This window comes from Halichoerus grypus, chromosome 5 (assembly GCF_964656455.1).
Source record: "Halichoerus grypus chromosome 5, mHalGry1.hap1.1, whole genome shotgun sequence".
Taxonomy (NCBI): Eukaryota; Metazoa; Chordata; class Mammalia; order Carnivora; family Phocidae; genus Halichoerus; species Halichoerus grypus.
The window spans coordinates 41,347,168-41,364,607 of NC_135716.1; the positions used below are offsets into that span (position 1 = coordinate 41,347,168).

General features: G+C 49.0%; 1 protein-coding gene across 1 annotated transcript; it reads left to right on the top strand.

Moving 5' to 3' along the window:
• The first annotated feature begins 989 nt into the window (after positions 1-989).
• GEM (GTP binding protein overexpressed in skeletal muscle) lies at positions 990-12,925 on the top strand. The gene is made up of 5 exons (XM_036065523.2): positions 990-1,158; positions 2,509-2,845; positions 9,193-9,269; positions 9,943-10,147; positions 11,558-12,925. The coding sequence occupies exons 2-5, from the start codon at positions 2,518-2,520 to the stop codon at positions 11,833-11,835; spliced, it is 888 nt and encodes a 295-aa protein (XP_035921416.1). The 5' UTR covers positions 990-1,158; positions 2,509-2,517; the 3' UTR covers positions 11,836-12,925.
• The last annotated feature ends 4,515 nt before the right edge of the window (positions 12,926-17,440 follow it).

The window sequence follows — 17,440 nt, forward strand, 5'->3', positions numbered from 1 at the left end:
ATCAAGTTGTTTTTTAGAACTGCCCTTTTCGGGCGCCTGGGTGGCTCAGTCCTTAAGCGTCTGGGTCCTGGGATCCAGCCCCGCATCGGACTCCCTGCTCCGCGGGAAGCCTGCTTCTCCCTCTCCCACTCCCCCTGCTTGTGTTCCCTCTCTCGCTGTTTCTGTCAAAAAAAAAAAAAAAGAAAGAAAAAAAAGAAAAGAAAAGAACTGCCCTTTTCAAGGTCTTGTCCCCTTCCGTCACCTCTCTTCGGCCCCGTCTCTGTGGGCCCGTGCCAGAGAAGGGAAGTAAAGCGATGCCGGGCTTTCCTCCCTCGTCCTCCAGAGAGAGGGAGACAGGAGGCAGGTAGAGGCAGCTTTCCGGGCAGCAGATGCGGCTCCCACAAGCCCTGGCCACGCAAGGCGGCTGCAGCCCCCTCCGGGAGGCTAAAGTCTCCGCGGGCGCCCGGCCGATCCCCGTTTTTCTGGCCAAGCCGGGGTCCCAACTCAAACCTGCCTCTTTCTCCATCCTGCGTCCCGACAGCTCGGCAGCGCTCTGCCGGGAAGCGCGATTAAAGTGGCACTCCGTGGGGGCGCCTGGGTGGCTCAGTCGTTAAGCGTCTGGCCTTCCGCTCAGGTCATGATCCCAGGGTCCTGGGATCGAGCCCCACATCGGGCTCCCTGCTAGGCCGAGAGCCTGCTTCTCCCTCTCCCACTCCCCCTGCTTGTGTTCCCTCTCTCGCTATGTCTCTCTCTGTCAAATCAATAAATAAAAAATCCTAAAAGAAAAAAAAAAAAGTGGCACTCCGTGTATTTTTCCAGCTTCTTAGACCCACCTGGTAAAAATAAAATAAAATAAATAAAGGAGCCCAGGATGGAACCGTCGTTATTTTTCAAAAGGTCGGGGGGGGGGGTCACATGACTGCGAGTAACCGTTTCAGCGAAGTGGCCGCAAGTCTGAGTTTGCTGCAGAGCCGCCCCCTCCCGGCGGGGGCGCTGACGTCACGGAAAAGCCCCGGCGCGGGCCGGCCGGCGCGCTATAAACGGCGGGGCCGCGGCGGCTGCGGGCGGCGGCACGGACGGCGGGCACGGCGCGAGCACCCAGCGCTCGGCGGCCCCGGCATCGTAGCGCGCACCCACGCAGCACACGCGGCCTCGCGGGCGCCCACCCGGCCGAGCGAAGTAAGCGGGCGGTTTGGGAAGGGGGTACCCCCCGACGCCGGGTGGGGGGGGTGGAGTGCGCGGGCACGGAGTGGGCGTTCCCGGCTCGCACAACTTTCTAAGTTGAGAAAAGAGGCCCTGGAACTTGCCGTGCGCGCTGTGGTTTTCTGTTCGGGGGCGGGGGGCAGAGTTTAAGGTGCAAAGGATGCCATTTGTCATCAGGTTCCTTAGTTCAGTTCAGTAGGAGGATCACCTCCTCCTGCAGACTCTGTGGTCAGAGGGCAGCCCTCACTTGATACGTCATGCTTTTGTTGTTCGAATGCCAGCCGGCCAACTGAGGCACGGCTTAATGAGATTGAAAAACCGGCCGGTCATCCCCGTTAGTGGCCGGGCGTGTTGGGGTGTGGAGTGTGGGTGTGAGTTTGGGAAGAGGAGTGTGCATTTCTCACTCTCACGAATGATCTTGCTTATGAAAAATGAGAAGGCTTCTACTTTATCTCAAGTAGCCTGAGAGAACAAACCTCCGTGCAAGGGGATGGAGGCTTGCAAAGGGAAAGTTGGAGCAAAGTTGTTCCATGGCATTTAGGAGGGTCTTTGGCCTTCTGATTTTCCTCAGGAAGGTTGAAGAACTCTCGGAGTGGACGTGGTTTAGTGAGAGTGAAGCATTTTCTCTGCCAATTTGATAGGTCCGAACGTGAGCAGGTCATTTCCCTGCGGGAACAACAGGGCTTGGGGCTGGGATTTTTGAAACATGATGTCTGTGGGCAAGAGGGCAGAGCTGAGGCATGAACCTCAGATAGAAATTCTTTTTTGCCCCCAAATAATAGCTTATTCGGGCAGCTGGAGAGCATCAGGGCAACTTTACTAAACATGGAAGTTCCAATAAGTGCTTGTCCAGTGCAGCCAGAGGGAGTGAGGTCATTGCCACGTGTTTGCCACCCAGGCACGGAAGCCCGCTGGACGCTGGTGCAATGAAGAGCCATGTTTAGACAAGAGCAGCTAACTGGCCGGCTGGTCCCCAGCTCCATTAACTTGTTGCTTTTCGAGCCATCTCCGAAGGCTGCTGGTTTGCTTGGGCTGCCTGTGTGTCAGTGCCGAGTGGGCTTCCTGAAGGCTCGCTCAAGGATGGAGGAAGCAGGGGGGGCCGTGGGTGTTGTTCACGGTACTTCTTTCTTTTTGTGAACGACAGTCTGCCTGAGGAGCTGGTTACTAATTGAAAGCCTCTTGGATTTGGGGACAGTTTCCTTGGGGTTCCGATGTCAGGGTTACTTGGGTGTCACCCCATCTGCTGAGATGCCACTGATGACTGTGTGGTGAGCCCCCCAGGCTCCCGCTCACTGATGCGTGCCTCTCGGCTGCTCTGCTCTGCAGGACCCAGCGATGACCCTGAACAATGTCGCCATGCGCCAGGGCACTGTGGGCATGCGGCCGCAGCAGCGCTGGAGTATCCCGGCCGACGGCAGGCACCTGATGGTCCAGAAGGAGCCCCACCAGTGCAGCCAGCGCAGCCGCCACTCCGCTGCCCCCGAGGACCACTGCCGCCGGAGCTGGTCCTCTGACTCCACAGACTCCGTCATCTCCTCCGAGTCGGGGAGCACCTACTACCGGGTGGTGCTCATAGGGGAGCAGGGGGTGGGCAAGTCCACTCTGGCCAACATTTTTGCAGGTGTACATGACAGCATGGACAGCGACTGCGAGGTCCTGGGAGGTAGGTGGCCCAGCCCCAGTGGGCTTCTGTCCATCAGCGGTGGTCCAGTCCGAAAGAGCGAGGGGGTGGGTCGTTTATCTGCAGAGTTGGGAGCGGTGATTATGCGTCCCTGGCACTGGCTGGGGAAGCTGAGTCCCCAGAAGAGCCCTGGCATGGGCCCTTAGGACGAGAAAATGAAAATGCTCCTAGATGGAACCGGGCCAGAAAGGGAATTTCTTAGATACCAGCGCCGTGGGGACTGGGGGGGTAGACTAATTAAAGAGGGCAGAGTCAGAGGGTCAGGATCCCACTTCTGGCTTTTGCCAACTCTGACCTGGACTTTTCAAGAGCTCAGTATGGACACAGCTTTTTTGCACGGTTATACCTAAAACCAAACAGATTTGAAAAACTATTAGGGTAGGTTCATCAGTTTCCACCATTATTAGAGGCTTTTGAGGGTGTAAAATAGTTTAATATCTATATTTGAAATAGTGCAATATTAAATTTTTTTTAAGTATAACAGTGGTGATACATGTGTTTGTATATGTACAGGTTTTCAAGACAATGTTCCATGTACAATCTCACTTAAAATATTTAAGACTCGCCTGTTTGCAAAACGGATTTGAGGTGACGTAGTCACAAAAATGCATGTGTTCCTCAGATACATGTATGAGGATCCTGATCATCAGTGGTATTCATACAGTGACTTTCAGCCACAGCTTCCATCTTAGCGTACGTGACAAGGGGAGCTACAGATCCTTATCTGCAGCTGTAGACATAAAGGAAGAACCTTCCAGTGCTTGCCCGAGTGGCATGGTCTGTACTCTTACTTGCAACTCACAGCTGAATCACAGACTCCCAGGGTAGGGAACTGCCTTAGTGATGAGTTGGTTCTGCCCTCTGCTTGACGCACAGGAGTCCTGCTCCTTCCTCCCTCCTGTCAGCCCATTTTGGCCAACCGTTTCTTCTTGATTGTCTCCAAGGTCAGGGAGTTCACTGCTTCACGTGGCAGCTCCTGATCTGGACTGTAAATGATGACTCATTGATAGAACGTTGAGTTCTCTCCTCACTTCTGGAATCTCAGGGATAGCTAAATGAGAGTCAAGGAGAAATAGGGTCAGTATTGGAAGGCTGATTCTCTCTTTCTCTGTAAAGGCTGGTGGGTGACTGTTGGTATAGGAGAAAGGGAGGGAGGAACGAATATCTAGAATGCACGTTTGCAATGGGAGAGGCGCTTTATTGGGTACCTTTTATCTGCTACTGTTAATTTTGGTACTTATAAAATTCCTGTACTCATAGGAGTAAACTGAGTCTCAGGGATACCAAGTAGCTTCCCTAGAATCAGTGGGGTAGCTGGAATCAGAGCTCAGGCCTTTGTCATCTCAGTTCCGTGGTATCCTTACACTGCCACTGACAGGGGACCTGCTCTGTGCTGGACACTCTACGAAGTACTTCTCCTGAGTTTTTTCTGATAAAACAAAAATCGAGCCAATTTTGTATTAATATCCCTGTTTTGGGTGCCTAGGTGGCTCAGTTGTTAAGCGTCTGCCTTCGGCTCAGGTCATGATCCCAGGGTCCTGGGATCGAGTCCCACATCGGGCTCCCTGCTCGGCAGGAAGCCTGCTTCTCCCTCTCCCATTCCCCCTGCTTGTGTTCCTGCTCTCGCTATCTCTCTCTCTGTCAAATAAATAAAATCTTAAAAAAAAAAAAAAAAAAATCCCTATTTTACAGGTGAAGAAATGGAGGCTTACGACATGACGTCACTTTCCCAGGGTGATAAAGCTAGCCCGTGGTCTGGCCGGGAGCCGGACCTGGTTGTGTGCATTCACTGTGCCCAGCAACCCCTGGCTTTAGCGTCCACATGCTGGTAGTGTCAGGTGCACGCCTGGCTCTGTGCCAGGCTCCGGGGTACCCAGTGACGTGTAAGATGCAGGACACCCTCTCAGGAACGAGTGAAGTGTCAGTGGCTGTAATTCAGAGCAGGGTGAAATTGGTGAATACCGTAAGAAGTAACAGGAAAGTGTTCCGGGAGATTGACAGAAGGAAGAGATCAACCAGGAGTCTTGTTTTTTGAGGGAGGTCTTGAAAAAGTTAGTGGGTAGCAGACTTTCAAAAATGTCCATTCGAGTGGAGTGGTACCTCTCGGGGGGTGGCATCCCCATAGGCATAGAGTGTTAAGAAGACCGACTCATACCTGGAACCTGGGAAGGCAGGCTTCGGTATTTGGGAGAACTCTTTATTTAAAGTGGGGAGGGAGAGGGAGAATGCTTACCTCCTCAGAGAATCTTGGGCAAGAAGCTTCTCCATTGACCCATCCTATCTAATGTGTCCTATTTGAATAACTTAATTTATACTGTCTAGGATTACAATATCTCTTACCTGTAGGCAGCTGTTGGAATCACTAGGGGCCTCACGTTTCCAAAGAAGAAGGTTTTCCAAGGCATGCCCCCACATTGTTCTTTTTTCAGCATTAACCATAAAAAAAAAAAAAATCCTCTATACAATACTCTCATCAGATTTTCTTCTAATAAAGATGGATGTTGTTACAGCTATATTGCAATAATCTTATGACTCTCTCTACACATTTAATGCCATTCATTTATTCATCCCTTCATTCATTCCTAAATAGTTACTGAACATACACCATGTAATTCGGTGAATCACTACGGGGACGTGCAAAGAGTCCTAGGGCTTCCCCCCAAAGACGCTTACAGTATGTGCGATAGAGACGGATGTACCCCGTCTGTGCACCAAGATCGGGTGTGATGGGTGTTTTGAAAGGGGTACAAGGACAGTGCTGTGGGAAGTCAGAGGAGGAAAGATTACTTCTGGCTGTGGAAATCAGGAAGGGGTTCATGGAAGAGGCGGTCTCTGAGCTGGACCCTAAGAACGGCCTGGGGTTTGGAAGGCCTGAGGTGGGTGGGAAGGTACGGCACCTGCCCACGGAGAGTCTGGAAGGAGCACTGGGCTTCAGGCTGTCGGTGTGGGTCGGGAGCCCAGCTTGGGTACGGACGTAGCTGAGCGCTCTCGCACAAGGGACGGACCCTCCTCAGACTTCCCTGTTATTGAAACGGACAATCCCTGCTTCACAGGACATTAGAGGAGTCAAGGAGAGAACATATACTAAGCATGTAGCCCAGTGCCTGGCATGTAGAAGTACGGAATGAATGAAAGAGCCGATTCTGAATCTACCGTTCCTTTCCCTGGACTTACCTTCTCAAACTGGCGCTTCAGTCACCTCTGGTCCCCATCCACTCTCGTCCTACTCCTGGCCAGGGTCCTGTGAGACGCTGCAGGAGGCGAGGACAGTGTTCCTAGAGCAGGTGTTCCTTCAGGGCCCCTTGGCATCTCCTGGGCTAGGAAAGCTGAGAGCCATTGAGAGTTTTGGGGGAGAGGGATGTTGGAGCCTCAGAGCTTTTGAGAGGCTGCAGGAGCCCGTTGCAGCGTGGGAGAGAATGCCTGTGCAGGTCCCACACGGCACTGGAACCAGTCCTGGGCCGGGGGGCCCTCCACGCACAGTGGGGGTCAAATGAAAGGTTAAGGTGTGCTAGTCCAGGGACGATAGCGACGGTCACCCAGTCATCGAAGCTCCATCCTACCCCCGAGGATGATCTCTCATTACACAGAGTGTGCAAGTGCACCCCCAGAGCACGGGAGAAAAGAGGACTTCCCCAGACCCAGGATCCTGAAAAGCCCTACAAGCCAATAGGCCTCAACCCTTTCTCCACACACCTCAACCCAGGGCAAATTTCAAAGGACTCGATGCTTAACCGACTGAGCCACTCAGGCACCCCTAGAATTCATATTCTTTTATCTCCCCTCTCCCCACCTGATTAGCTCTTGAGAAGGCTAAAAAGTGAGTGACAAGGGGAGGAAGAGAAACTAGAGCTTCGGGTGCAGGCAGGGCCCTCTCCTGGTTAGCCGAGGGCCAGGAAGCAGGATGCTTAGTGTGTCCGAAGAATCCGTGGGCCTGGTAGCCAGAGGCAGTATGTAAACCTAGGTGTGGGTCACACGCAGTGAAGCAGGGTGGAGACACGTTTTCGGCTCCTGGGTTTGCAGCACGATTTTCAGGCAAGGGTAAGTCCAGGAATCTTGGCAGAACAGCAAAGCAGTTAGGCATCTACTTTTTAAGGTGTAATCTTTAAACCACTTTTTCTCTAGGCTGATGTTCTGATACCTCGTGAACCAAGGGAAAGTTTGGGTTTGCTTTTTCCCCTAGCTATTGCTAGGGGAAAACAGTGTGGTAGGTATGTTTCTCTTTGAACTGCTGGGGACCCTGGTGAATCCCTTGTACCTGCTTTTGGGTGGTGAGTGGTAGGCTGAGGACAGAGAAAGTGCTGTTTTGGATTTCCTGAGCACAGGGAAAGCTTTTAGAGAAAAGAGAAGAAGCCCAAGGTAGCAAGGGGCAGTCAGCCGGCCCCCCTTCTGTGCTGCTCAGGCTCTGACCATTTCCATTTGGCTGTATAAATATGCCTGTTGAGTCATACTCTGTCATACTGTGCAGTAAGCCAGATTGTGCATCGCACTGTGATCCCATTCATGCTGCAAGTTGTGCATGGCAGACAGGATGGGCATAAAAGACTTTTAATCCCCCAGTGGGGACACCGTTACCATTGCTTAGAATGATACCTTGTGGAGGCAGGGAGACTGACAGAAAGACAGAGCCATCCCATCCCTGGTTAACTTTCTTCTCATTTGTCTGTGTTTTCCTTCCTTTCCCTCCCCTGATTCCATTTCCTAGATGAAGAAACATTTAAACAGGAGCATTACTTTTAATAAACCCCTTATTCCTATAAAATAAGAAATGCTCTGGTTTCCCCAAGTGGCACTTTTAAGCTGGCTTTTAGCTATGGTAGGAAATGCCACGTGTGGCAAGAACCAGCTTCCTCCATCCGAACAAGTGAGGACAGCAGCTAATATTTATTGCCTTTCTACTTTGTGCCCAGGCTTAACATAGGTAATGGTCATGCGGCCTTAAGGCATGAATACGGTTATCAGTCCCATTTCGTAGATGGAGAAATTGAGGCCCAGAGCACTTCAATGGTCCAGAGGCACATAGTTAAAAAGGGATGGCATCCAGATTCTAATCAGGTGTGCTTGTGCTTATATCCCCAGTGCTATAGTTCTCATTCATTCATTCATTCCATAAGCATTTGCTGCCCACCTGAAGTATGCTGAGCACTGCCCTACATGGGGGGTCGGGGGTATAGCGGTAAACATCACAGATGCAGATCTCTGCCTTCACGTTCTGGGGGTGAGAGGGACAGAAAATAATAAATGGATTGCATGTTAGGTACTTTTAAGTACGATGAAGAAAAACTGGAAGGGAGTAAAATATTGGTAGGGAAAATGTATTGCAATTTTAAGTAGATGGTGAGGGAGCGCTTCTGGAAGGAGGTAAGGGCGCAAGCCTTTTGGATTTTCCAGGGAACAGATTTAAGGCAAGAGGAGCAGCAAGAAAAATGGTAAAAAAAAAAAAAAAAAAAATCATTATGAAAATCATAATTTTCAAATGATGAAACTCAAAACAGGAAACCTTACTGTGAAAATAGAGTGGGGATGGGCTTCTTTGTATGCAGTTGATGGGAATCACTTCTGCAAAATCCCAGTTAACTCAGCCAACCCTACCCCCCAAATGATTTCTGTGGGCTGGAGCTGCTCTGGCCCCTCGTACTGCTCACCCTTCACCTATACTCAGACTGGGCTCAAGTGCAGGGAGGAAAGTTTCCATTACCAAGTGGAGCTGGAGGCTGCACTTAAGGCTCTACTTAAGATGGAAAAAGAAAAGCCTGTTTATTCCTAGGGAACTGTACTTTTTTAAGGGAGAAAACCTCAGCCAAGACAGGGACAGTCTCAAGGTTTTTTTCTTGCGTGTCTCAAAACAGGAAAAATGTCTCTGAGCCCAGAGCTCCTGAAATTGCCAGTGAATGTCCAGTAATCCCCCCACTGAAAGGTACAGTGGATTTCCATGTAAGGCTTACGAATGAGGCTTATGGTTCCCTTGGGTGATTCTCAAGCCATCATCCATTGAATCAGAGTCAAAAGCTCTCAGTGAGTTTATCCTTATAGATGGTTTCCCTAGAGCAAAGGTCTAGGAACGATGAAAATGAAAGTCTTCATTTCAAGTGGCTCAGTGAGACACATTCAGAAGACATAGGTGTTCTGCTCAGGAAGTACTGGAGGAACATACGTAGAACATTGTGGAAGGTGATTAAGAAATAGTAATTTGCCTTTGTGAGTATCTGCATATTTGCATAATTAATTGCATATTTAGTAGGCTTTCTTTGTAACATAATTTCCTACATGACACTCAGGTAAAAGTGTTGCCTATTTTCCTGACTCCAGTATTACTGTTCTTTCTTTTCCAGAAGATACGTACGAGCGAACACTGATTGTTGATGGGGAGAGTGCAACAATTATACTCCTGGACATGTGGGAAAATAAGGTATGCGGAGCCCGTAGCTCTCCGTAAATTCCTTCAGGGCTTGCCTTCCAACAGGCTGTTTGGTGCAAGGGTGACCTTGTCCTTTTCAGTGTTCTAGGTGAGGTGGGCTCATTTTCTTGATTAGCTTTTTTTTTTTTTTTTTCTGAAGTAGGAGACTGTTCTCAAGAAAAGGCCATTCACAAATGAGCTCTGAATAATAAGCAAGTTGCAGTGATTTGCCCTTAATTCTATTAAAAAAAAGACAAAAACGTCTATCTGCTTTAGGGAAAGTGCCAAGGATGGATGATCATTTAAAGCTATATAAAACCAGATTATATGAAGTTGACATTCTTAATACTCATCTTCAACGTTTGCTTTTTAAAGATTTGGGGCTTCTGAGCCTCTATGCTAGACCTTCTCTTGGTTGGGAACCCTCTTCTCACAGAAGGATTTGAAATTTCATCAGTTGGGAAAAGGCAAAAGGGAGTTGTTGGAAGTCAGAGAGGGCTCATTTTTGGTAGATTAGCTAGAAATTGGAAATGTGGTTTGGCAAAGTCGTTGTATAATTTATCAACTCAAGCTGTAGGAGGAACTGGATAGTAAAAACCTTAGGATACACAGATCGCTTCTTTGCGAAGGACGCTTCATTTCCCAGGCACGCCCGAGCTCAAGGAGTTTCTTCTCGTTTTTTCAGGGGGAGAATGAATGGCTCCAGGACCACTGCATGCAAGTCGGGGATGCCTACCTGATTGTCTACTCCATCACAGACCATGCCAGCTTCGAGAAGGCATCTGAGCTGCGGATCCAGCTCCGCAGGGCCCGGCAGACCGAGGACATTCCTATCATTTTGGTGGGCAACAAAAGTGACCTGGTGCGGTGCCGGGAAGTGTCCGTATCAGGTGAGAGAGGTGGTGCCCCACCACGGACACCCTCTCGGGGTCACCTCCTTTTCCTTCACCTGGGCCCTCTTTTCTTCTTCTTTCGTGAAGCTGGCACCAGGGACTCATTATTAAAATGCTCCGTGGAGTATCGTGTAGAAGATGCCAGCGTTCCCAGCAGATGATCCCTGTGCTGATGGCCGCCCCCTTGTCCATCTGGGCTACTTGCTGGATTCCCGTTTTCCCCAGCCTGGAATTGCTTGAGGGAAAAGATTATGCTCGGGGGGTGGATTTACTGGCACTCCCCAACCTTTTCTCCTTGTCCTTTTCTCTTCTCTGGGGAGCTCTTAGGAGTTCAGGGAAATAGAAGTAGTGTCTTTATGTAAGAAGGATGGGAACTCTGATGTGGGGGCACTGTGGGAGTTTCAGTGAGAATAAGAATTCCACTCTGGCTGCCTCTGGTTCCCGGAGACCCTAGGAACACCGTCCCGCCCCTTGCCTTTTGCTTCCTAAGTTTCCGTGAAGGCATCAATCTGATGGTGTCACCTAGACATCTTCATGCTTAGTTCAGGGATATCGCCTATTTGCTGGGGGCGGGGGCCCTTGAGATTTTATTGTCCACATACAGATTTGGTTCCTGGTGCAATGGTAAAAATTAAAACCCTGCATTGCCAGGCCCCACTCGGGAGGAAAGAAACCTGATGAAGACTTAATGTCTACAACTAGCTTGGGAATGTCTTACTCTTAGGAGACGACTGTCTACACTGATCATTTTTTTCTAAGCCAAACTTGGATACGTGGTCAGTGAACACAACGGAACTTTTGACACGGAGGCCACTCCAGAAAAGCTTGTTTATACAGTTTGCTGGAGACTGTATTGTACATTTGTGAAATCATCAACATTTTTTCAAAATAACCTCATCAGAGCTTTAACATCGTTTTTTAAGAGAGGAAAGTCAAAGAGTAGGATTGTTTTTCAATTCGGGGAAACCGAGTCAGCAGACAGCGTTAAGAATCCGAGCGTGAGGATGAAGCAGGCCTGGATTCGCTTCTGCCGCTTACAGGCTGTGCGAACTCCCTCGTGTTTTTAAAGGTCACCCCCGACCTCAGTTTCTTCATCTGTCTGGGAGGGAGAATGTGTTTTCCCAGTAACATGGTAAGTGCAGTAAGTGAAGGCTGCGGTTTTTACTGAGTTGGTGTTACCGTGGCACTCCACACAGCGCATCTGTGGTGGCCCAGCTCTAGAGCCCACCTCTCCTGCTTGCGGGAAGCTTCCTGTGACCGCCTCCCTGTGTGCTGGGAGGACACCGTCACCACCACGTGGCCGCCTGACCTAGAGTTGCCCGGCGACAGCTCCGAGTACGGAGCCCGCTAGCTTGGCCTGGGCCACGGAGCCCCTCTGACTTTCTTCTCCCCTCCTTTCCTCCCCAGAAGGGAGAGCGTGTGCTGTGGTGTTTGACTGCAAGTTCATCGAGACGTCGGCGGCCGTCCAGCACAACGTGAAGGAGCTGTTTGAGGGCATCGTGCGGCAGGTCCGCCTCCGGCGGGACAGCAAGGAAAAGAACGAGCGGCGTCTGGCCTACCAGAAAAGGAGGGAGAGCATCCCCAGGAAAGCCCGGCGCTTCTGGGGCAAGATCGTGGCCAAAAACAACAAGAATATGGCCTTCAAGCTCAAGTCCAAATCCTGCCATGACCTCTCTGTGCTCTAGGCCCCCACAGTCACCCCAGATGTCCCCCTATGGACATCGTTGAACACCATTGGGACTGATAATCTATATTAGATTGGATCCTTAAGTATTATTAGATAAGGCTTCCCCCATTGTAGCTGGGAATTAGCTTGTTAGCCTCAAGGGCAACATCATGCATGGGAAACGAAAGATCTTTGTAAAATCAGTATTTATTTACAGGAAAAGCCTGACCTTGCTACTTGAACACCCAAGACTCATCAGAGGATGTGTTTGGGGTTCACATGCGTTTGCTCTCTCCTCTGGATAGTAGAGAATTGAAGCCTACAAAAGAATGCTCAGAACAAGAACTTTTTGTTATTAAAATGTCACCCAGTGTTCCGATACATGAATTTGAGGCCAGTGGGCCATAGACAAATACAGGAAAGCCGTCAAAGGATTTATCCAAAGGAGGGAGAATTTCTTTCTCTGTACCTTATATTCGTGGAGCTAGGATTGTAGAACCGGGCTCATCATAATCATGACTATTATTGCTCCATCAAGCTGTGAAAAGAAATGATGGACCTTCCTGGAAACTAAAGCTTAGCGAACAATTTTTGTTCCATGCCCATAGTTGGGGATCCAGAAATTTGTAGAATTGGGAACTGATAGGGGTACCACTTACGGGATCAAAAATCATATCTTGGCTTTTGTGTCTTAAATTTTTTGTTGAGGGGAAAATTACTTAAATTCTACTTAGTCAAACCACCTTTTGTGTTTTCATTGTTTTTAAAGTCTTAGGGCCATCATGAATATATTTTAAAAATCTGAATTATTGATAACCTGGAGTGCAAAATGCCAAATTTTGAAATATAATCAAAGGTCTGAATTTTTATAAAACACAAAACATAAATACTTCAGTACTTTGGGTTGACCCTTATATGCCACAGCTCTGCTCTATTTATTGTTATTTTGCAAAATAATAACCATTTTAACATTTGATAAAGCATATTTATGAACATATTTCTTAATAGGAAAAATGTCCATTTTATTACCATTTTCTATCTTTTTCAGAATATGCAAGTTTTTACCTATATATCTTACAATAAAAGAAATAAAATCTTTGGGAAAAAAAGGCATTCTTAAATGTTTTTTCCTCCCCAAATAAGACGATTATGATTCTTTCCATTTGTTTTGAGAGCAAGCACACTCTACAGAAACATACCTGTTATTTTATTTCTTCTTTTCATTGGTGGTAGCCCCATTGTTATTTGTTTCAAAGACTATCCCTGACATCTCTCCTTCAGAACCATGACTCACAATAATGCAGAGTTATTTTTGGCTAATACAGTTGGGAAGTATTTGGGGTCCTCTAAATGCTAAGCACAATAAAAGCCAGATTGATCTTTTACTTTGGCAAATTCCTGACTGAACAGATGGACCTTTGCTCCCCAAAGGCTTATGGCCCTAAGCTTGACTAAAGCATTAGAGGAAATTAGATTAGGGGGCAAAGAAGAAAAAAAAAAAAAGGTGGTTTTCAGCCTGCAATCTAGCCAGCATGATTGTAACCAAATTCTCCCTGATGGCATTAATACAGTTTGACCTGCCCGTGGCTGTGTGTGACCCCTTGCTGGAGTGGGATGACCCGGTGTCCCCCTTTCACATCAGTGGCCCCTGCGTGTACCTTCTGGCACCTCCCCTCCCTATGTTTCTGAATATCGCCTAAAGCCACAGCCTTAGAACGCAGTTCTGCTGGCCCGCTCTCCTTTTTCCAAATCCAAATTGAGCACGAGGTGCCCATCTCTGTGCGCTTGGCCTCTTCGCAGTGCTCGAGGAAACAGTACAGGGAGAGGATAAGAGTGAACAGTCAGGCAATGTCACTGCCATTTAACATCAGTGTGTCTTTGGAGCAAAGGCGGAACCTTTGTGACCATCAGTTTTCTCCTCTGCAAAATGGGGTTGTTACTAATACCTACCTGTAAGATTGTGAGATGAACATCTTTTAATCTGCTAAACGTGAAGAGCTCAAGAGACGTCTGTTTTCATCGTCATACACCTTCCATTCTGCATAAATCAGTTTTATAAGTTTGCCTTCCCCCAGATGGAATGGAAACTCCTTAAAATCAGGGACGGCTATTTCTCCCTTTTATCGCTATACTCTTCAATGCAGTCCCTCGTGTATATTGGGCCTTTATCTGTTTCTTTGTGAATAGACTTTCCAAATGGCCCATGAAGTTGACAGGCCATTTTACAGCAAGCAAGTTCAGGGGGATAGGTGGCTTGTCCCAGTTCAGATGTTGTGTCTGGGCTTGGAGTAGAGTCCAGATGTGACTCGGAGTCCTTTGCATCTTTCAGGATCCCAAACTGTTTCCTATAGACACAGCTCTTTTCATCCCCAGGTGCCACCAACACACACCACATGATACCACCTCCACACATCACCCCCCCCATACATAGCACACACTCCACACAATACCACACCCCCACACACACTATGCACCACACACATGCACACCATACACACACACCACACATCCCATACCCCACCCACACCCCCCACACCGCACACACCCCTCCACAGAGCACACACATAAACATGTACATACAGCAAACACAGCACATATATCCCACACCACTCACCCCGCATCCCACATACACAACACCACACACACACACACACACACACACCCTAAACATACATTCTTTAGGCTATTATCTATTCTAGATTCAACCATCCTAGTCACTTACTTCTAACCTTCCCAGCCAAATGGCCAACAGTTGCCAAGACTCAAGCTGAAGGGCCTGTTGAGGATTGTCCCACGGGGCCTCCCTCAGTTTGAACCAGGGCAGGACAATACAGGGTGCATTCCAGTCTTAGAGGCTTTCTGGGGAAGAGCTACAGCTCTGGAGTCAGACAGACTTGGTTTCACTCTGGTTTCATCACTTAGATGTGTGACCAGGAGGAACTTCTTTATCCTCTCAGCCTCAGTTTCCCATCTGTGACGTGGGAATAACAATGACATCCGCTTCACAGGGTTGTGGTGAGGATGGTGGAGACCTGCAAATGTTATCATCCCGTGAGGACTTCTAATGAGACGTTTATGCCTTCATTCCCTCGTGCATCCTTCAACAGTATGGGGCACCCGGGCACCGCTGGGTGCTGGGAATATAATGACAAAGACATTATCCAGGTCCTCAGAGCCCCCCAAAATTGTATATTTGCCTGTCCCAAGAAGCTAGAGAAGGTGGCTTTGGCGGTGGGAAGAAACTGAAAAAACCATGGGAGGGTTATACCAGGAAGGGTCTGGATTTGCTGCCATTAGATAAGATTCAAATGAAGGAAAACATTATTAATAAAATGATTGGATTTGATGTGGGAAAGTAAATTGGGCTATTTAAAAAATTTCCATTTTGGGGAAGTGGGAACATTGGGGAAGAGTTGGTTTTTAAGCATCCTACATTGTTGCTCGCTAATACGTGAACTATTCAGTACAGGGAGAGGCAGATGATTATGAGTTCACTTGGCTAAATCTGTGGAGCTCTTGCCGTGCAAGGGGCTGTGGAGAATACATGGTACGAGAAGGAGGTTGTGATACATTAGTGGGAAGTGGGCACAGTGGTGAACAAGGACAACTGCACAAAAACCCAGAATAGGATGTAGAAGATAAGCAGGAGCAGCAGAGACGTGAAGTAAGGCAGTTGGAGCTTGGGTGGGAGAAAGAATTCCTTCCTTGGCCAGTGTAATCATGAATGTCTTCTTGGAGGAAGTGCCATTGAGCTTGATCTTGAAGGCTATTCAAGATTTCCACAGGTAAAATGCAATTAGTTAAGGATCTCAAGATGAAGTCTTTCTGGAGTTAGGGTAGGCCCTCAATCCAATGAATGCACAAAGGAGAGAGAGAGAGACTTGGACACAGAAGAGACACACAGGGAAGAGGCCCGCGTGAAGATGGGGCAGAGACAGGAGTGATACAGCTGTAAGCCAATAAGTACCGAGGAATGCCCGGGACCACCAGGAGCTGGAAAGGGAAGGAAGGATTCTCCCCTAATGTCTTCCAAGTGAGTATGGCCCTGCCCACATCATGATTCTAGATGTTTAGCCTCCAGAACTGCAAGAGAATACATTTCTGTTGTTTTTTAAGCCACCAAGTTTATGGTAAGCTCCGCAGCCCTAGGAAACGAAATACTTTGGGTTATTTAGGGCAACTTACTTAGCAGCTGTAAGCCTCAATTTCTTCATCTGGAAAACAAGGATAATACCCATCTCAAAGGATTATTGTGAGGATTAATTGGAAAGCGTTTAATGTATCATCTGTCCAGGAGGTGGGAAGTGAGCAATCTGCAAGGGAAGATGGGGAGCAGTTGCAGAATATGTCGATTTCCAGACTGAGAGGTTCGACTTGGTTCAGAAGACGATGCCGGCGCTCGAATGTTTCCAAACAAGGATGTGACGGGCCAAGTGGCGCTGCTTCAGGACATGGCCCAGGGGAGCTGACTGGCAGGAACCAGAAGGCATGAGATGGCCCTGTGAGGAGCTCGGTGAGGAAGCCACCGGGCACGGAGCCTGGTGCAGGCGGGAATGCGCTGCAGGCAGAGCGAGGGCGCTGTTCATCGGAGGCAGCAGCCCCCCAGAAAGTCCAGGATGGGCTTCCGGGGCGCAAGCGTCTGGCAGCGTTCAGGTTTTGTACGGGGAGGGCTCGCAGAGCACTGAGGCCCGACGCCGGCCACAGCAGACAGCGGTGCGGATGCCACGGAGAGCGGGGGGACGGCCGCTGAGGGGGGCAAACGCAGGAGTAAGATTGCCCTGGAGTCAGGGCTCGGCTTCTGACTTTGCGACTGTCTGGAAAACAGTCCCGGGGCAAGAGACCCTAAACCATCAGTCCTTGTGCGGCCTAACTTCCTGGGAAACGAGGAAGGGAACACGGCACACCTGCTTTTCTTATAATACGGCTAGGCACAAATGTATGCAAACAAGGGCTGGAGGCTTTTGGCGAAGGCCGGCAGGGCGCACAGGTGGCTCTGCGTGGGTGTGCACGTGGAGGCTTGCACGTGTGCACGCGAGTGCATGCGTTGAGTGTGTGTGCGCGCGTGCATGTTCGGGGGTACAGGTGGGAAAGAGAGGTCTCACAGTTAAAGGAGAAGTAGAGTACTGCAATTAGAGGAACTTCAAACATCAACTAGACTCTCATCTTGCTCCACTTTTCAGTATATGCCAAAAATGGGGCTGGGCGGTCTTACTATAGCAGCGTCCACCAAGGGAATGGAGTATTCGAGAGGTGCATGTCCTTTCTGAAACTCAGGACGAGTTGTCATTTAAGTTTGCTGGGATTGTGGTCAAAGAAGTCAGACAAAAATGTGCCAGGGCACCTGGGTGGCTCAGTCTGTTAAGCGTCTGCCTTCGACTCAGGTCATGATCTCAGGGTCCTGGGATCGAGTCCCGCGTTGGGCTCCCTGCTCAGCGGGGAGCCTGCTTCTCCCTCTGCCTGCCACTCCCCCCAACTTGTGCTCTCTCTCTGACAAATAAATAAATAAAATCTTTTAAAAATAATGTGTCCGTGCCTTCGGCTGTGCTGTTTTTAACTACTTGAATCGAAGTAGAGAAGCTAACCCCTTACGGTCAGCATTTAGAAACATGGAAATGTGGGGGCAC